The 18,298-nt window shown below is 55.3% G+C and overlaps 2 protein-coding genes across 2 annotated transcripts in view; one reads left to right on the top strand and one right to left on the bottom strand.

The window, feature by feature from the left end:
• Positions 1-2,542, bottom strand: part of CSPG4 (chondroitin sulfate proteoglycan 4) — a 35,025-nt gene extending 32,483 nt beyond the window's left edge. Inside the window, exon 1 of the mRNA XM_039238170.1 lies at positions 2,455-2,542. Coding sequence (XP_039094101.1) covers positions 2,455-2,542 — 88 coding nt within the window. The remainder of the gene's footprint in view (positions 1-2,454) is intronic.
• A 10,545-nt stretch (positions 2,543-13,087) lies between these two features.
• Positions 13,088-17,287, top strand: ODF3L1 (outer dense fiber of sperm tails 3 like 1). The gene is made up of 4 exons (XM_039238218.1): positions 13,088-13,438; positions 14,948-15,058; positions 15,982-16,095; positions 16,714-17,287. The coding sequence occupies exons 1-4, from the start codon at positions 13,318-13,320 to the stop codon at positions 17,193-17,195; spliced, it is 828 nt and encodes a 275-aa protein (XP_039094149.1). The 5' UTR covers positions 13,088-13,317; the 3' UTR covers positions 17,196-17,287.
• Positions 17,288-18,298: the final 1,011 nt, after the last annotated feature.

Here is an 18,298-nt window from a genome sequence, read left to right as displayed (position 1 = left end):
CAGTTTTACTCATGCTGTTCCCCCGACTGGAAGGCCATCTCCACAGCAGCTCAAACCCAATCTCCCGCACTGTCTGTCCCTCTGCTGAAGGCCTCCCATAGGACTCAGAAGGAGCTGGACACCACACGTATTATCCACCCTGGGCCAGAGTGGCTCCAGCCTAAGGTCCCACACAGGTGGGGAGCTCCCTCAGAGCAGGGCTGGGGGCTTTTCCTGGGCTGCCAGAACCCTCTGTGGGATCTGGAACCCTTTGCTCCCTTCCTGGGAGTCTCAGTTTCCCAGTCTGTACCATTCTAACTTTGGCCCAGATGGTCTTCAAGGGTGCTTGACTCCCAGGCCTCATGGCCTAGATGCTCTGGGATGCCGATGAATGCAGGGGAAGTATCCCAGTGTGCCTCACTCTGATACCTGAGACCTTGAGGGCCTTTGGGGCTAGGGGTATCCAGTAGGGATGGTAGTGATGCCTTCCTCAGGAAGGGGGGCTGATCCTACTGCAGGGACTGGGAGAGGGAGGTAAGACAGGCATGGTGACACAGATGGATTGTCGAAGGGGAACTCTGCCTGGAGGGGAGAGAAGATACCAGCTCTCTGCCCCCCTCCCCATTTCCAAATTCTTCCTAAAGGTAGGGATTGGCTTATGCCATGCCACTTTTCTGCCCTAAAATCTTCAATGGTTCCCCATTGCCTACAGGGCATAGGCTGTGGGCTGTTTTCTGCCATTTAAGGATTCTGTGCCCCAGCCAATGGCTCTTCCTGGCTTGTGTTCAAAATATGCCTTCTAACCAGGCTGCTGGTCTTCCTATCTCAACATGCTCCACTCCTATCCACCTCAGGGCCTTTGCTCAGGACGAGCTCCTGCCTAGAATACCGACCCCCTTCCCATCCTCCAAGGCTTGGCTCAAGGATCACCCTTGGCCCTGCCCCAGCTTGCCTGTGAATTTCTCTTCTCTAAACTCTTCATCTGGATCTTTGCAGACATGATAGGATCTGCTGTGTGAGTTTTAATTTGCTTTCCTGTCTCCTGAATGAGTTCAAGTTCAGCCTATCCATTTCTACGTTCATTGCCCAGCACGCTGCTTGTACATTTTTGTCACTGACAAGGTATTTGAGAATGGCTCTCAGTTGAAGCCCAAGGAGATGGGGTTCTCTTGGCTGGAGTCTGCAGGTTGGGTAAAGAGCCTTCTGCAGTCACCTCGGATGGCCCCTTCCCACCTCTCCAGAGGCCTGGCCCATCACCCAGGCCCTGAGACTTTGAAGGAGGGGGTCCCTGGGGACAGAAGCAAGGAGACTGGGGATCTAGCTGACTCACCCTGGTGGGGGGGTACTCCCCTGACTCATTTCCCATCTGGGTACCTCATGATGCTGTCCAGTAGCGCTGGCTTCCCCATCTGATGGGGAGCAGGGTGTGGCCTGGGCCCCTGGAAGGGAGACTCAGGCCCTTATTCTGCTCAAAGTTGCTTTTGGGAATGGTCCTGAAAGATGTAGGCTGAAGCACTCATTCATACATGGGTAGTAATGACTGATAGGCCCCGAGGCCACAGTTCTTACAGCATAACTAGACCATGCCTTACCTCAGGGAGAATGCTGTGATGGCGGACTTCTGGCATCTAACAGAAAGCAGATGCATCCTAGTGCCTCTCAGAAAGTGAACTGACACTCAGTCTCTGCTGGGGTCAAGCACCAGTGCCCGGGACAGAGAAATGTGGTGGTGGTGGTGGTGGTGGGGGCGGTGTCTGAGGGACAGGCTCCTGCTGGGGTGCAGGGTATCTGAGGGGCTCCAGGAGGCTGAGGAGTGGGTGGTCCTGCCCGTCATCAACCAGGCCTTCCGAGTTAGGAGAGCAGGGAGAGGAGACGGGAGTGAGAGGACAGGAGGAAGGCGGTGGTGAAAAGGCCGTACAGCCCAATGCACCTGGGGATGAGGAGGGCGCCAGGGTGGCTGGAGGAGACCAGAGGAAGCTGCAGGGAGAGAGGCTGAGGTACATGCAGGGCCCCATGGAGGGTGGGGCAGGGTGGCTCCCTCCCCATTTCTCGCCTTGCAGCATGCCCCATTCCTGGCCCGGGCTGCTGAGGCTCCAGGACTGGCCTCTTGCTGTTAAATGAGTGTCCTCCGGTGACCAGTGCTGTTACCAAAAGCCTGTGGGGCTCAGGGAGCCCAGACAGCATTGGGCGGCCCCACTGGGTATAGCGGACTATGGGGTACAGAGGCCACACCCTAGGCCGTGGGACCAGGGCCAGCCTCAGCCAGAGCCCACAGAAGCCTCAAGATGGAGAGCTACCATGGGGGATCTTGCTTCTACCCCAGACTGGAACTCCCAGAGTGCCCAGCCTGGAATGGCAGAAGCTTGCCTCCCAGTGTGGGCCACTTCGGGGGCCCTCTTGTCCCAGTTTTCTACCTTAGGAGCCGCCCACAGCTCTGGACAGTCTGGGTTGAGGGGTCTCAGGCCCCTTACTCACCTGCAGATGAAGGTCTGGCCAATATGTCCAGGGTCAAAGCCAGGGCCAGGGCCAGGGCGGGAGGCGGGGGCAGCTGGCCGGAGCTCATCGCTGCCGGCTGTGGCTGTCGCAGGATTTGAGAGGAGGAGCCGGGTAGGGTGGCTGAGTCGGGAGCCTGGACAGCGAAGGAGCGAAGGAGCGGAGGCTCAGCGGGCTGAAAGAAGGCTGCTGCACCCGTGGGCTGGGGCTCTGCACTGCCCGCCAGCCTACTTAACTCCGGGGGCGGGGCAGGCGCCGACCCGCGCTCTGGTTTCAGGCTGGGGCTCCCCCGTTGGCCCCCCTCACCCCTAACTTTCTTAAAGGGCCCGTGCTGGGCTGCTCCTCCCCGTTCAGGGGTGAGAGGACCCTTACAGCTCCGTTAGACCCAGGCTCCGCCTTAGAGTTTTGGAACAAAGTCCTAGAGGAGCCTAGACCCAAGGGCTTCCTGAGCTCTGACCCAAGGGCTCCTGGAGACCCCGGCTGGGAGGAGACCTGAGTTGGACCAGCCCCCTCACTTGTCTCTCTCCAGCCCTTGCAAGGATTGCAGCATGTATGTGTGTGTGTGTGTGTGTGTGTGTGTGTGCACACTCCAGGCCTAGGAAGACAGGCGCCTACCACTACAGAGACTACTTTTGGGCTGCTTTCTCCGAGGCCTCCTCGGGACTCCATTTGGGCAGAGAGGCTCCGGCCTGAGGTTCTGCCCTGCTCTGTGTCCCCTGGCATTGTGACCTTGACCATCTCTGCCATGCAGAGCCTCCACTTCCCAGTATGCAAAGGAGAGATATTCTAGACTCTCCCACAAGGCAGGAGAGATTCTCAACCCCATAGTGTCATTTGCCTGAAAATAACCCTGTGAGGTGCCCCCACTCCCCCCATTTTATGGAGGAGAAAACTGTGGCTCAGAGCCGGAAGTGGTTCTTCTTCTTTTTTTTTTTTTAATATTTTTTATTTATTTCTAGGAGAGAGAGAGAGACAGCGTGAGCAGGGGAGGGTCAGGGAGAGAGGGAGTCACAGATTGAAACAGGCTCCAGGCTCTGAGCTGGCAGTCAGCACAGAGCCCGACGCGGGGCTCGAACCCACGAGCCGCGAGATCATGACCTAAGCCGGATGCTCAACCGACTAAGCCACCCAGGCACCCCCGGAAGTGGTTCTTCCAAGGCCTGAGGAGGAGGGTAGGTCCTCAGCCCTTTGGGACGGGGACCCTGGGCCTCCTAATATCTGAATACAGGTGTCTTAACTTCCTTGGGCTGTCTCCTGGAATCTGGCACCAGACTTAGCTCCCACCTAAAAGCTTTTGAGCCCCGCTTCTCTTGGCTCCCCACCCCCAGCCCCCCAGGCAACAACATCAGCCTTGTCCCAAACCACAGGAGGAAGAGCACTCTGGCTCTCCGCCTGGCCTCAGCATCTGCGTTGCCTGGCCTCAGCTTCTCTGTCCAGCGAATGGGTGGAAGAGACTCTGTCCCCTCCCTTCTCTCGACAGAATCCTTCTTTCACACCTGCCTGCTCCAGCCACTTCCACCCCCACCCCACTAGCCCTTTCTTTCCAGCCCCTCCTCACCTTTAAACATATTTATGAAAAAATGTAAATTATAGTCTACATATAGTTTCAGATGTACATCCTAGTGGTATATATATATATAACAGAAGGCTCACCGCAGTGTCGTTACCATCTGTCATCACACAAAGTTATGACAATATTATTGACTATTCCTATGCTGTACTTTTCATCCCTGTGACACATTTATTTTATAACCGGAAGTTTATACCTCTTAACCCCCTTTGCCTATTTTGCCCATCCCCCCTTCCCTCTGACAATTGCCAGTAAGTTCTCTGTATTTATATCTGCTTCTGTTGCTGTTTGTTCATTTGTTTTGTTTTTTATTTTTATTTCATGTATTTTATTTTGAAAGAGAGACAGTGAGCACTTGAGTTGGGGTGGGGCAGAGAGAGAGAGAGAGAGAGAGAGAGAGAGAGAGAATCTTAAGCAGGCTCCACACTCAGCATGGAGCCCGACTTGGGGCTTGATCTCACAACCACAAGATCATGACCTGAGCCGAAATCAAGAGCTGGATGCTTAACTGACTGAGCCACTCAGGCGTTCCTGCCTTGTTTTTTAGATTCCACATAAAAGTGAAACCATATGGTATTTGACTTTGTCTGACTTATTTCATTTAGCATCATACCCTCTAATTCCATTCACATTGTTACAAATGGCAAGATTTCATTCCTTTCATTTTATGACTGCATAATATTCCATTGTACCTGTACACAGCATCTTCTTTATCCATTCATCTGCCAGTGGACACTTGGGCTGCTTCCTTATCTTGGCTCTTATAAATAATGCTGCTGTGACCAGTGGGATGCATGTAACCTTTGGAACTGGTGTTTCTGTTTTCTGCTTCCTGGAAGTGGAAATACTGGATCCCAGAGGTTCTGTGGTTCTGAACTGCTGAATCCCTAGAAGTAGAAATACTGGATTGTATGGTACTTCTAGTGGTAGTTTTTCTCAGGAAACTCCATACGGTTTTCCAGAGTGTCCAGTCCCTCTCTTTCATTAGTGACTGTTCCCCCCAAGAAAACAACCCTTCACCGTTTGGAACCAAATTGAGTCCCATTTTGCAGATGAAGAAATCGAGGCTGAGAGAGATGAAGGGGCTTGAGCAAATCTACACAGCTGCGAAGAGGTGTAGGTCTCTGACCCCAAGCCCTTACCACCACAGCAGTGTGATGGTGCGATGTGTGTGTGGTGGTTGTGAATGCTGATTTGGACCTAGGCCCTGAGTTCGAATCCCAGCTCTCCTACTTAGCTGTCTAACCTTGAACAATTTGTTTCACCTTTCCTGTGGCTCAGTTTTCTTTTTTGTAGAACTGGGCCAGTGAGGATTCCGTGCCCTGGTGTACCTCACGTGCCTTGCCCGGTGCCTGGCATGCGACAGGTGCTGCCTGATCCCTTGTCCTTTCTCTTCCTTCTCTGTCGGCCTCACATCCTTCTGCCCCTCGCAGTTTGTACACAGCTTCATACCTGTCGCCTCCTTTGAGGAAAAGTCAGCCCCAGGAGGGCTGAACTCTCCCCACCAGAGGCAACTGCATACAGTGGGTGCTCAATAAATGTGTGCTGGGTTTGGCTAAGAAGCCAGTGCTGCTGTTTTGTGGGGATTTTGGCAAACCGGGACACCCCCATCTGGTTCACCCAGGAGGCCCGGGGCGGGGCTGTACGCAGCTGGTCTTGGTGGCGCTGAAGCCATTGATTCTACAGCTTGTCCTATGTTTCCTTCTCCCCAAGTCAGCAAGGCACCTGGTACCTCTTAGGGGTTAATTACTGGCCACGGGTGGGCCTAGGGCTGGGGGTGCTGCTGGGGAAGCTGTGCTTGCAGGAAAAGAGCTTTCTTTTCAGGAATGAAAAAAGATGGGAAGAGAAGAAGGCTTCTGCTTCTTTATGAATCAAAAAACTTGGGTGGAGATTTCCACCCACCCCATCTGCCCTCCCCTTCCTGCCCCTTCCCTCTCCTCCCCTCCTTCCCCCTTCCCATCTTCTCTCATCTCCCGAATCCCACCCACGCAGACTTACCCACCGCCCGGAGTTTGTCTATGGAGCCTCCAGACGGAGTTCCCGCCCACAGCTGAGGCTCAAGTCAGGATTAGGTCGCAGCCTCCCCCTGCCTCGTTGCTAACTAGGGAGAGAAACACAGGCCTGGAAAAATAATGGCAACCAGCGCAGCAGTAATGACCCGTGCTTGTTTCTCTCCGGGGCTTCCCAGTTTACAAAACATTCACCTGCTCTCTTGACAACCCTGGGAAGTATGCATGTTGGGGGATAGCGTCCCATTTGCGCTGATGTGAAAACTGAGGCCTTAGTGGAGACAGCATGCTGGGGCTCCTGCACACACGGCTTGACCTTTTTTTTGCTTGTAGCCCAGGGCTCGAGCCCGGGATCGGTGCTGAGCAAAGGCTATTGGGCCAGCAAGGGCTGCTCCTCCTTTGTCCCCTCCCAGGCCTCCTCAGCAGGCCTCCCTGGGACTCCAAAGGCTGGGTCCTGAGCAGAGCTGACTGGGGCCTCCCTGGCATCTCCGTGGCTCAGGCCTTCTCCCTCTGCCTTCCAACCTATGTTGTGAAGTTCTCTGGTGTGGGCTGGGTAGGCACCCTCAGTGACCATCCCTGAGTGCCCTTGCCTCTAGGGCCATATCTCACCTTCCTCCAGGAAGCCCTCCCAGTCTTTCCTGTCTTTCCACAAACTTCCTGGAGTAGTGATCTCTGAATTCTCCTGGTGCCTCCCAGGACACGCCTGGCCGGGTCAGGAGGTGTGACTCAATGCCTCCCCTGCCCCTAGACGGCTAAACAAAGTACTGGACGGCACTCAGGGCCAGCGGAGCAGACAACTCAGAACGCCTTTGAAGAATGAAAAAGGGAGCCCACAGCTCAGGTGAAGGAGGATCCAAAGTGTTCTGAAGCTCCAGTGACCTGTGTGGCATGTGCTGCCTCAGTTTCTCTGAGTGATGTGCTTCTGGGAGCAGAAGACAACAGAAAGCCCAGCATCACCTCCTTCCCTGCCAGCAGGATTCAGCTAAGACGCTGGCCAGGCACCGCTGGTCACTCTTACCCTCAGTGCTGGCCCTGGCTCTGTGCCGGCCCTGGCAGCCGCCATGGCTTGGTCCTGCCCCTGGCCACCGCCTGGCAGTCTGAGTGCCTCTATGTTTTGCACTCTGACCACATGGGCACCACCCAGGGAACCTGTGGCCGAAGCCAGCGTGCTGGTAAATGGTGGGTGCTTATGCCCCAGATGGGGTGGTGTGTGCACTGCGGGGGTACTCCGGCTGCCCAGGTCCGCCCCTCAGGGGACTGGCCTTCTGCCATGAAGGACTCAGAACCCAGGCCATTGCGGCACGAGGGGACACAGGCTTTTGGCCCCAGCTCCGTGGCCCTGCTCCCAGGGCCTCCCAGGCCTGGGCTTCTGACGGGGGCTTCTGCTAGGATTAGTCTTGCTTCTGCTCCTGGTGGGAGGCAAAAGTGGGGCTCCCGGTCTACGTAGGCAGCAGGCTCAGGAGGGGCGGGGGCAGCTCTTCCCAACAATCACGCAATTCAGGAGCTGAGAAGTTGTGTTTGCTGCCTTCAGGAGCCCGCTGTGAATGGGAGGCTAGTGGTGGGGCTCTGCTCTGATGAGGGGGAGGCAGGCTTTGTGCCGCACCCACGCCCTGCTGGGGAGACAGGGGTGAGGGGCGGTGCAGGATCCCCTCAGAGCCTCTGGTCCCAGGGGCAGGACTCATTTTCCACACCGTGTCCACAAAAGCTTGTGGCTTCAGTGGCGATGAGCAGCTGGCCACAGCTGACTCCCCCGGGGGTGCTATTTCTAAATATTGGTTCATGCTGTTAACCCCTGCTGTGCCCCACCAGCAGACATTGGCAGCCTTCGAGAGTATGTCGGGTGGAGGGACGAAGACTCCCTGTTTGGATGGAAACTTTGCAAACATGCTCGCTCAGAGTCCAGCAAGGGGCGGGACACTTTGGGGGTTAGGGTGGGGCTCCTAAAAGAGGGGTGAGGAATACCTGCTCAGGACGGAAATGAGGCTTGTGATGGGCGTTGGGAGATGTGGGTCTGAGCTGGCGGCTGGGCAGGGCAGTGGAAAGAATGTCAGGTCAGGAGCCAGGGGTCCGGTTCTGCCAAGCCTTTTCTGTGTGGCCTCAGGCGAGTCACTTCACGTCTCTGCACCTCTTTGCTCATCCGCACATTGTAGACGAGCCATGGGAAGAACCACCATGGTGCTTGCGCCATGTTTTCCAGCAGAGTGGCTGGCGCTTTATAAACTGCTAAGGGTACTGCCTGGTGGTCACGATGATGGCAATTGTGGATGCCAGGGTCCTGCTCTCCATGTGGCTCCCAGGAGTCCCTTGACGGGAGGGCAAGACAGACAGCCAAGAGGCAGCCAGGGCAAGCTGGCAGGGCTGTCTTCAGCCTGGGTGGGGCTCAGTGAGTATGCCGCTCTACACGAGACCATGTAGCTTGGGTTCAGCTCCCACTGGCCCCATTGGCTTGTTCTCCAGGTACAGTGAAACCCTGTGGTGGCCAGCCTCCAACATGGCCCTCCGGAGTCCCCACCGTCTGGCATTCGCATGCTCATTTAGCCACCTCCCACACGGAATAGGGCTGACCGGTGAGACCACTTCCAAGGTGAGGTCATAAAAGCTGTGGCAGCTTCTGCCTTGCTCTCTTCTGACTGCTTGGTCTGAACGCCAGCCACTATAACCTGAGGGGTCTGTTGGGGGCCCACGTGGAGAGGAGCCGAGGTCTTTGGCCAATAGCCAGCAGCAGTTCACGGCTCATGTGAGGGAGCCATCTTGGAAGTGGGTCTGCCAGAACCAATCAAACCTTCAGATGACTGCAGCCCTTACGGACATCTTGATTCCTGTCTCTTGAGACACCTGGAGCCAGGACCATCCAGCTAAGCCACTTCTAAACTCCTGACCCACAGAAACTATATGTAATGGTAAATGTTTATTGCTATCTTAGGCTGTGAGGTTTTGAGGACAATTTGTTATGCAGCAGCAGATAACTGATACAGACCCATACAAGTATACATAGCAGTCCAGTGAGCCAGGCTGGGCATGGGGCTGGGACTCTGCTCCCATGAGGAGGAACGTTGCCTCGATCAATCAATGGATCAACTCATTCATTCATTCAACAAATATTTCTTTCAAAAATTGTTTATTTATTTTGAGAGAGAGTGGGGAAGGGGGAAAGCAGACTCTGTGCGCTCAGATTGATCTCAAGAACCGTGAGATCATGACCTGAGCTGAAATCAAGAGTTGGACACTTAACCAACCGAGCCACCCAGGCGCCCCTGGGCATGTTGATTTTGAGGTGCCCAGTGACACTGTATAGGCTGTTGGATATGTGGGGTTAAAGCTCCCGTGCGGGCCTGAGCCAGAGGCACGTCTGTTTGGGGATTGTTGGAGGACAGGAAATGAGACTGAAGCGACGAAAGGGTGGGCTGAAATGACAGGGAGGCTCGGGACTGAACTCTGAGACACAAATAGTTCTTCTTTTAACCTTTTGGACATAATTTCACAGTTGCAGAAAAGCAGCAAGACCATGACAGGTATTTCCCACATACTCTTCACAAGATTTACTGAACATTAATATTTTACCAGATATTAAATTCTTTTCTATGTATATACGTATTTTTTCCTGAGTTGTTGGGGAGTAAGTTGCAGACACGATGCGCCTTCATCCTTACATACTTCAGTGGCTGTTTCCTAAGAACAAGGGCCTTCCTTTCACAACCAGACAGCCCTGATCAGAATCAGGAATTAACATTAGTACAATGTTCTTAATTAGCCACAGACCTTTGTGCAGTTTTGCCAATTTCCCCAGAAATATCCTTGATAGCAAAAGAGAATCCTGGCTGCTGCATTGCCTTTCGGTGTCCTACCTCTTTTTTTCTTTTTTAAATTTTCTTTATTTATTTTGAGAGCGAGTGGCAGAGGGGCGGAGAGAGAGGGAGAGAGAGAGAATTCTGAGCAGGCTCCGTACTGCCAGATTGGAGCCCCACGCAGGACCTGAACTCATGAACCATGACATCATGACCTGAGCCGAAACCAAGAGTTGGACACTTACCCGACTGAGCCATCCAGGTGCCCCTTGATGTCCTACCTCTTGAGTTTCTATTAATCTGGAAAAGTTTTTTGCTTTGGTGTTTCTTTGTCTTTCACGACATTGCCATTTTTGCAAAGTGAAATCTTGATTTATCTGGTTTCTTCATAATTGGGCTCAGATCCTGCATCTGTGGTGGGAGCACCACAGAAGAGGTGCTGTGCTCTCAGTGCCTCCTGCCAGGAGGTGCATGACATTTATGTGTCCCACTGTTGATGATGTTAATTCACATTATGTGGTTGAGGCGGTGCCTGCCAGGATTCTCCCTGTAAAGTTACTGTTTTTCCCTTTGCAATTAATAAATATATGCCAACATGGAAAGGTCAGATTGAGGAGGAGGAGCCAGGAAGAAGGCTTACGAAGGGGCGGTGGGGACTTGGCGGGCTGCGGGAAGGGAGGGAGTGGTTGGTCATTCCGTCCGGAGGCCAATCTGGGGAGGGTGAGAAGTGTCCATTGGCTGCAGGTTCCCCCGCAGGTCACAGTTGAGGTGGAGTGACGGCCTGCAGAGATGAGGAGTGAAAGGAGGCGACAATGGAGACCACAGGGGAAATCCTTCTTAGGGAAAGTTTGTCTGGACGGGGGGTGAGTGAGGGGGAGAGGGATTACAGGCAGTGAAGGAGAGGTGTGTGGGGTCAGGGCAATGGTTTCTAACAGATGGAAGGGTATGTGTGATAGGAAGGGGCCCGATGAGGGCTTCGATGTCTTTGATTAGGTGGAAGGAATGGAAGAAGGTCTCGATGAGCCCTCCTGAGCGCCGGGAGGGAATGGGGGCAGTAGGCAGCAGGAGCCGGTGGCCCCAACGGCACGGTAGGGAGGGTTTGGGTCAGAGTCCGGTCCGATGGCTTGTTTCCTCTGCTGAGAAGGATATGGAGCAAGGGGCTGGAAGGAGGGCTGGGCATGTAGAGAGGAATGAACCACGTTTGAAGCGACGTCTGGGAAGAAGGAGAGAGCAAGCCAGTCGGTGTGGAGATGGGCACTGGGTGGCGTGGAGGCCAGTCCAGAGTTCGGAAGCCACAGCAGCAGAAGGCACAGGTGTAGGCCGGTGCGCGTCCGAAGGGAGGCGGATGGTCAGCGCCCCGGGCCGTGGTGGGAATCTGGGCATGTGCTGGGGAGAGGGGGCTGTGAGGCAGTGGAGGGGAGGTGTTTGGAGAGAAGAGGGTCTGGGAACCTAGAGGCCATGGGATTGGTGGTCCCCGGGCAGCCCGTCACCTGGGGTGATGGCAGGGGTCGGGTGGTTGGGGAAGAAGGTCATGAGCCAGGGCCCCAAGGAACTGAGGGGGGCACCCTGGATGCTGGAACCCTCGAGGAGTGGTACTTTGGACGGGGAGGGGGACACTGCCGGGTGAGTGCCAAGGAGGCCGGAGATGCACTCCACCTTGGACTCTGGGGGACGGGGGTGTGAGAGACAGGACAGCAGCTTCGGAGAGGACCAAGGGCTATCTCCGAGGGCGAGCTAGGTCTTGTTAAAGCTGCAGGGAAGGCAGCGTTTGGAGCAGAAGTGGGGTGGCTTGTGATTGGCTGGAGTATAGCGGCTAGGTCGCCCCAAGAGAGAGCCATGCATATGAGTGACAGACAGGAGCAGGGCAGGGGTGTGGTAGGAGGGCTCCCTGGGTCTGAGATACTTGGAGACTCCACCCTGCCCGCCTCCCCGGACCAGGAAGGTGGAGGGCCCAGCCCCACATTAGCATGAGGGGTCTGGCAGGGCTTGGGGCGCACAGCCGCCTCCAGGAAAGGCTGACGGTGATGGGGGTAAGGAGGCAGCACTGCCCGTGGCCTGAGGCCAATCCCAGCCCTGCCCGGCCCTCTCTGTCCAGAAATCAGAGGCTTGGCTGCATGTGAGGGACACAGGGAGGGTGTGCTACCACTGGAGGAGGGCCCTGCCCTCTGTTTTGAGCTGTTCCATCCCACAAGGGCTTCTTGAGTGCCAGCATGCCTGGCCCCGAGTCCTCATTGCGTCGGCTGGTGGGGATGAGCTCAGAGAGTGGTTTGGTTTCCATTAGATCAGAGGCTGTGAGCCAAAGAGAGCCCTGGGTTTGTGTCCTGGTTCTGGCTCTTCGACTGCTGTAATGGGAGACTTTGGGTGAGTCCTTGCCCCTTTTGGGGCCTCTGCTTTCTTTATTTGTGTCCTGGGGCTGTGACAGACACCCTCTCTAAAGCCTGCAGTCACCTGTTCCAGAGATGGCCCAGATCAAATCCCGTCTGAGCAGCTATGAACTGGTGGGTGCAAGCAGGCCCTGGGGCCCTAAAACCGGAGTTTTTAGGGGGGAAGGTGTTGCCAACACTTCCTCAGCCCTGGGGCTCATCCGTCAATCATTTGGCATTTGGGTGTCTTCTGTACCCCTCGGTGTTTCCTCTCACACTACCCCTACTAGGGGGAGCATTCTCTACTAGGCACAAGGAGTGGCTTTTCAAGCCTTGGTGTCCCTCCCCCCATCCTCCTTATTTGCTTCCTGCTCACTGCCTGAAATGCCAGCAGCAGGTAAGCCTTCCTTGAGCTAGATGTGATGTGGCTCTCTAAAGACGCTGCCCTGGGGTAGAAGTCCAGGAAGCTAGCAGACAGTCACACCTTAGTGTGAAATAACTGCTTTGATCTTTTTCCAAGGAAAAACAGAGAGAAGGGAGGTCATGTCCAGAACCTGGGGGCATAAGTGAGAGGGGCAGGGGATAGAAGGCCACCCCAGGGATTGTCCAGGCTGTGGGAACCTTCCCTCCAGGACCCACCTACACTTTCATTTCTTTCTCCAACTTCAAGGCACCCAACCCATCAGGAGTGAAGAGTGGGCTCTGTCACTCCACTTCTCCCTTTTTCTAACCTGACCCAGGGTTCTGGGGACCCACAGACTATTTAACTTGGTTGGGAGTAGGGGGCATTGGGGCCTAGTTTTCAGGGTTCTATAGCTGAGCTGCCACGGCAACTGGGGGAAATAAACACTCTGGGTCTCACAGTCCAAGTTCTGCGATGATGTCATCCCTAGCTCCAGCCTGCTAGGTCCTGTGGCTGGCTGCAGCCCAGACAGCCGCAGCTGCTCAAGCCAGAGGATCGACTTCCTTCCCAACCCCCACGCAGCCTCTGGAGAGAGGGACAGAGTGGATGCAGGGGCTTGGGCAGGCACCTCTGAACAGGCCCCTCACAGCTCCAGCTCCTTGCCTACTGCTTGGATATCTCAGAGGCTGCTGTTGCCCCCTCCTTGACCTTAGCCATGAGGCTGGCCAAGGGGGCCAAGAACTCTGTGTTCTATGGGCAGCAGCCAGAGGAGAAAGTTCAGGTGCCCTCATGGCAGGAGGTAAAGCAGACCCCTGTGATCATGGCAATGATCAAAGGTGAGAGCAGGCCCCTGCCCTGAGCCTGGGTTGATTCCTCTCTCTGCAGGGCTGCTGAAGGTGCCCCAGCCTTCCAGCCCTGCCTCCTGCAAAGTTCTAGAGGACTCTCCTCCAAGCCTACAGAAGACCTGTACCTTCAAGCTGAACCTCAGATGCAGTCTTAGCTGCTGGGAATTTTGGAGGATGGGTAGGGATGGGAGGGAGCATGGGGTATGAAATGAGGCCAATTTTGGAAAAAAGCTAGGGATTCAATGGAGCTTTTAGCCCACCCTTCGCTTTCCTCACTTCCCTTGAATCTTATTCTCAAGGAAAGCAGACAACCTAATTCTTACTACATTGTTAATGACTGATTGTTGCTCCATGTGGAAGGTGGTTTAGGATGTGATTAAATGTTTGGGTTAGTAGGTGATTAAATGGTTGGCTGACTGTCTCAGAATTTTCACATTACCAGCTTGTGTGACTTTGAGCAAACTGATATTTCTTTTTTTTTTTTTAAATTTTTTAAATGTTTTATTCATTTCTAGGAGAAAGAGAGAGAGAGACAGTGTGAGCAGGGGAGGGTCAGAGAGAGAGGGAGTCACAGACTGAAACAGGCTCCAGGCTCTGAGCCGGCAGTCAGCACAGAGCCCGACGCGGGGCTCGAACCCACGAACCGCGAGATCATGACCTAAGCGAAAGTCGGACGCTTAACCGACTAAGCCACCCAGGCGCCCCAAGAGCAAACTGATATTTCTTAAAAAAATTTTTTTTAATGTTTATTTTTGAGACAGAGACAGAGCAGGGGAGGGCAGAGAGAGACACACACAGAATCTGAAACAGGCTTGAACCCATGAACCATGAGATTATGACCTGAGCCGACGCTTAAGTGACTGAGCCACCCAGGTGCCCCAGCAAACTGATATTTCTTTCTTTCCTTCCTTCCTTCCTTTGTTCTCTCTCTCTCTCTCTCTCTCTCTTTTAACAGGGAGGGGCAGAGGGAGAGAGAAAGAGAGAGAGACAGTGAGAGAGAGAGAGGGCATCTTAATCAGATTCCATGCCCATCATGGAGCCTGATGTGGGGCTCGATCTCATAACCATGAGATCATGACCTGAGCCAAAATCAAGTTGGACACTTTACTGGCTGAGACACCCAGGGGCTCCCCAAATTTTTCTAAGCCCCAATTTTCCCATCTGTAAGATGGGAAACACAATAGTATCCATTTTACGGAGTTGTTGAGAGGCTTAGCTGAAATAACCCATATAAAATACTTAGCATGGTGCTTGGCACAGAATGCCTTCTCAGTTCCTTGTAACTATTATCTTTTCTATACACATTGCCTGTGTAAGATCAGTTGCATTTTATCTGGAAAACACTGTCTGAAAAAACTGTCTGAAAAACCAGAGGAAGCCCAATGGTAGGGTTTGTGGCAGCGTGATGTCAGCGGGAGGAAAGCCCTGGTGTTCTCACGGCTCCCTGCCCCTGGCTGGGTGGGTGGGCCACGCCTGAGGGCTGCCCATCCATCTTCGCAGGTCCGGGCCCTGCCAGGTACCTCCGGCCGTCCTGCACGGGCTACATCGACCATGACATCTCCATGTTCCAGGAGCCAGCCTACAGCCTGCACACTCGGCACTCGGAGAAGCGTGAGTGCTCACCGGCCCATCATCCCTGCTCGTCGGGCTTAGGGTTGTTACTGCTGGATGTTTGGGGCTGCAGTGAGAGGCAGGGAGCTGGCATCTGTAGCCATGGGACCCTCGGACCTCAGGCCTGCCCTGAAGAGGACCCCCAGGTGGTCTGCTGGGTCCAGAAGCAAGCCAGCAGGGAGGGGCCCAGGTGACCCACGCCTCCCAAGGCAACGCTGTGGGCAGCTTGCAGCCGGACCTCCCGGGAGCTTTGAAGGCAGGGATGCTGTCAGCGTCCAGCTGGCAGAGTAGGGTCTTCTCTCTGTCTGAGCTTGGACGGGGCCCTTCAGCTCTGGCGGCCGTGGGCTCCTTGCCACAGAAGCTGGCATGAATAGCTGGGGGGTGGCAGAAAATGGTATGGGGTGGTGGCTCCCAAGCCTTCCTGAGAGGCCTAGAAATGCCTGGGAGGGCCAGAGCAGAGAGCCACAGAAGAGCTGGAGCTTGTAGGTTAAGGCCGAGGAGAGGAAGGGCAGGCAGGGGTGTATCTGGGAGTCTGACATCTAGAGGCCTGCTGGGTCCCTCCCTGGGATGACGTGTCCTCCTCAGCAGGGGAACCCCCTGCCCGGGGCTGGGTCTCTTCTTGGTACTAACAATAGCCACTGTGTCTATTATTACCCTTTGGCGCCAATCCCCGACCGGGGCCGACCGAGCTGCCATGCAGCTGTCATTTTAGCTGTTTCTTTGAGCGACTTCTTGAGACTCGTAGGTCATGCATTGAAAGCCCCATTTTGCAGATGAGGAAATCAAGCGTTGGAAAAGCACTCAGGGACTTGGAAGGGAGCCCTCACTTCTGTTTGGGAGGGGGGCCTCACCTGGAGGGCAGTCCAGACTCAACTCAGAGCAGCCTCTGGGGCTGACGGGGCCCCTCTCTGGCTGTCCTGCAGAGGTCACGGACATTCGCAGCCCTGAGCCTCACTATTTCTTCGATCCAAGAATAACTCGGTTTGGAATGTCCAGCTGCCCACAGGTCCCTATGGAAGAGCGCATCTCTAACCTGCGTAAGACGGGACAGGGGAGGATCGTGGGGGTTGGGAGGTTGGAGGTGGGGGGTCCACCCTTAGGACCTGAGCAGGGACAGGCGGTCACGACAGGCCTCTGCCAGGTGTGTCTTTGGATCTGGCATCTCCCTGTGATGTTACTTAAGACACGGATATCCCCGTGTCTGTCACAGTACTTAGTCTTGAAGCCAATTTTATGCATGTTTGTCGCAAGGTGACGATATAAAAATGTCCTGAGGCTCATGTCGCATCAGGGCTATTGTCACGCTAATGAGCTCACAGGCTGTCATGATTTCAGGATATTTTCTTGATGCCGTCGCAGGGAGGATGTCAGGACGCTGACATCCTGAGGGTGACATTCTGATGACATTTGTGATTTTTGTATTATGACAACCGTGTCAATCCTGATGTCAGGATGGCCTAAGTCCCCTCCTCCCCCTCCTCCCCCCCCCCTCCCATAGCCCTGTGCGGGGGTGCTGATGGCCCTGCCTGATGATGAAGTGGTTATACTGAGGTCACGGCGGGCTAGCCAAGACCTCTTACCTGTCCGCTGGGCACCAAGAGACGGTGGCTTGGCTCCCGCCTTGAGACCCCTCCCTTCCACCTATCCACTTTCAGGCCTGAGCCCCACCCCGGCCTCTTGCCATTACGACTTAGAGAAGACCCACCCACCTGGGGAGCGCAGGGCCCCCCGGTATGCTTTCGGCTACCGGTGCCCATACCGAGTGATGGACCCCAATCCTGCCCCCAACAAGTACAAGCTGCCACTCTTGCTGGGGCCCAGTAACCCTGTCAGCCGAGCTGCTCCTTGCTATAGCCTGGCGTCTGAGCACAAGAATTGGTTCTACAAGGAGGACGTGGCAGGAGGCCCCGGGCCGGCCGCGCACTCCCAGCCCGAACCCTCTGTCTACCAGAACCGCAGCCCCGTCTACAGCCTGGCCAGGCGCTGTGCCTACCCGATGGACCACATGCCTCGGCCGGGCCCCGGCTCCCACGACGTCCAGAAGGTCACGGTGCACAAGCCCCGCACGCCTGCTTTCACCATGGGCGTCAAGCACTCGCCCCACCTGTGTCCGCTGGTCATCGACATTCGCGACTAAGGCCCCTCCTGGGGCACTCACCCACCCCTCCCCACAGAAGTTATTTTTCTGTACCGAACTGAGCCATTTACTGAGGTTTTGAGTAGCAGAGTTGGTGCCTGCTGTGTCTTGTGCACAGAAGGCATTAGATAAATATTTTCACTTACTTAGTTTTGTGTTTTGCAAACACTCACAGCTGCTTCCTTTGGGCCCTGCCCTGGGTGAGGGGCTGGGATGCGGGGAGGTGCTGTAGGGGGTTCCCGTCTGGGAGAAGTTCTGTTCTGGCTCACGAGGGAGGCAGTCACCTGTTCTCCCAGGAGCCCTGGGCAGCGACGCTGGAGAACCGTGTTCTAGCCCTAACTCTGCCACTCGTGCGTGGTGTGGCCTCATGTAGCTCCTGTCTGCTGGGCCTCAGCGTTGCCCTTTGGGCAGTGACGGGGGAGCGGATGTCTGGAGGACGTCCAGGCTCCCTCCAGCTCCAAATCTGTGTGATTCTGGTCAGTGCCCAAGAGAGGAGCAGGGTGGATGACGGAGGGGTCGTCTGGTTGGGGCTGGAGGTAGAGGGGATTTTTCCTGGCGGGGGGACATGAGGCCAAGCGGAGACAGCGTGGAGAAGGTAGGGTGTTCTCGGGGGCGCTAAAGATGAGAGCAAAGACATGCACGTGTGACCGAAACGTACCGGGCAGGACCCTGGGACAGGATCAGAGGGCAGTGGCCTGGGCAGGCTGGCCAATAGCGAGGCCAGGTCGTGGGCAATTGGAGGGCACTCTGGCTTCGTCCTCGGCGAGACTGGGCTAGATAAGATGCATCATTTCCAATATTCTTTGGGCAGCGAGAGAAGGTTGGACAGAATGGCAGAGCCTGGAGGCTGCAGTCAGCTGGGAGGAGGCCAAGGGGCCAGCGGACCGCTGGGGAGAAGGGTCTGTTCACCGCACGCGGTCTTGGGGAAGCTGCTAGTGTGTCCCCAGACTCCACAGCATAGCCCGGCAGTGCCAGGCAGAGGAGACGAGGAGCCAGGAGGGGGCAGTGTTGCCTCACTCATGAGTCCGGGTCGGCCCACCTTCCTGCCCCACCCAGTCCCTTCCAGCTTTGCTGTTTCGGGGCACATGGGTGCCAGCTCTCCT

Source organism: Hyaena hyaena, unplaced genomic scaffold, assembly GCF_003009895.1.
Source record: "Hyaena hyaena isolate Hyena2069 unplaced genomic scaffold, ASM300989v1 scaffold_137, whole genome shotgun sequence".
Classification (NCBI taxonomy): domain Eukaryota; kingdom Metazoa; phylum Chordata; class Mammalia; order Carnivora; family Hyaenidae; genus Hyaena; species Hyaena hyaena.
This window is presented reverse-complemented; position numbering and strand designations above follow the sequence as displayed.

What these genes read in the sequence shown, in the direction of transcription:
- ODF3L1 (XM_039238218.1), top strand. Translation starts at nt 13,318, where the DNA reads ATGAGGCTGGCCAAGGGGGCCAAGAACTCTGTGTTCTATGGGCAGCAG. An exon ending in GATCATGGCAATGATCAAAG is followed by an intron (nt 13,439 to 14,947) that starts GTGAGAGCAGGC and finishes CCATCTTCGCAG; the next exon opens with GTCCGGGCCCTGCCAGGTAC. An exon ending in AGAGCGCATCTCTAACCTGC is followed by an intron (nt 16,096 to 16,713) that starts GTAAGACGGGAC and finishes ATCCACTTTCAG; the next exon opens with GCCTGAGCCCCACCCCGGCC.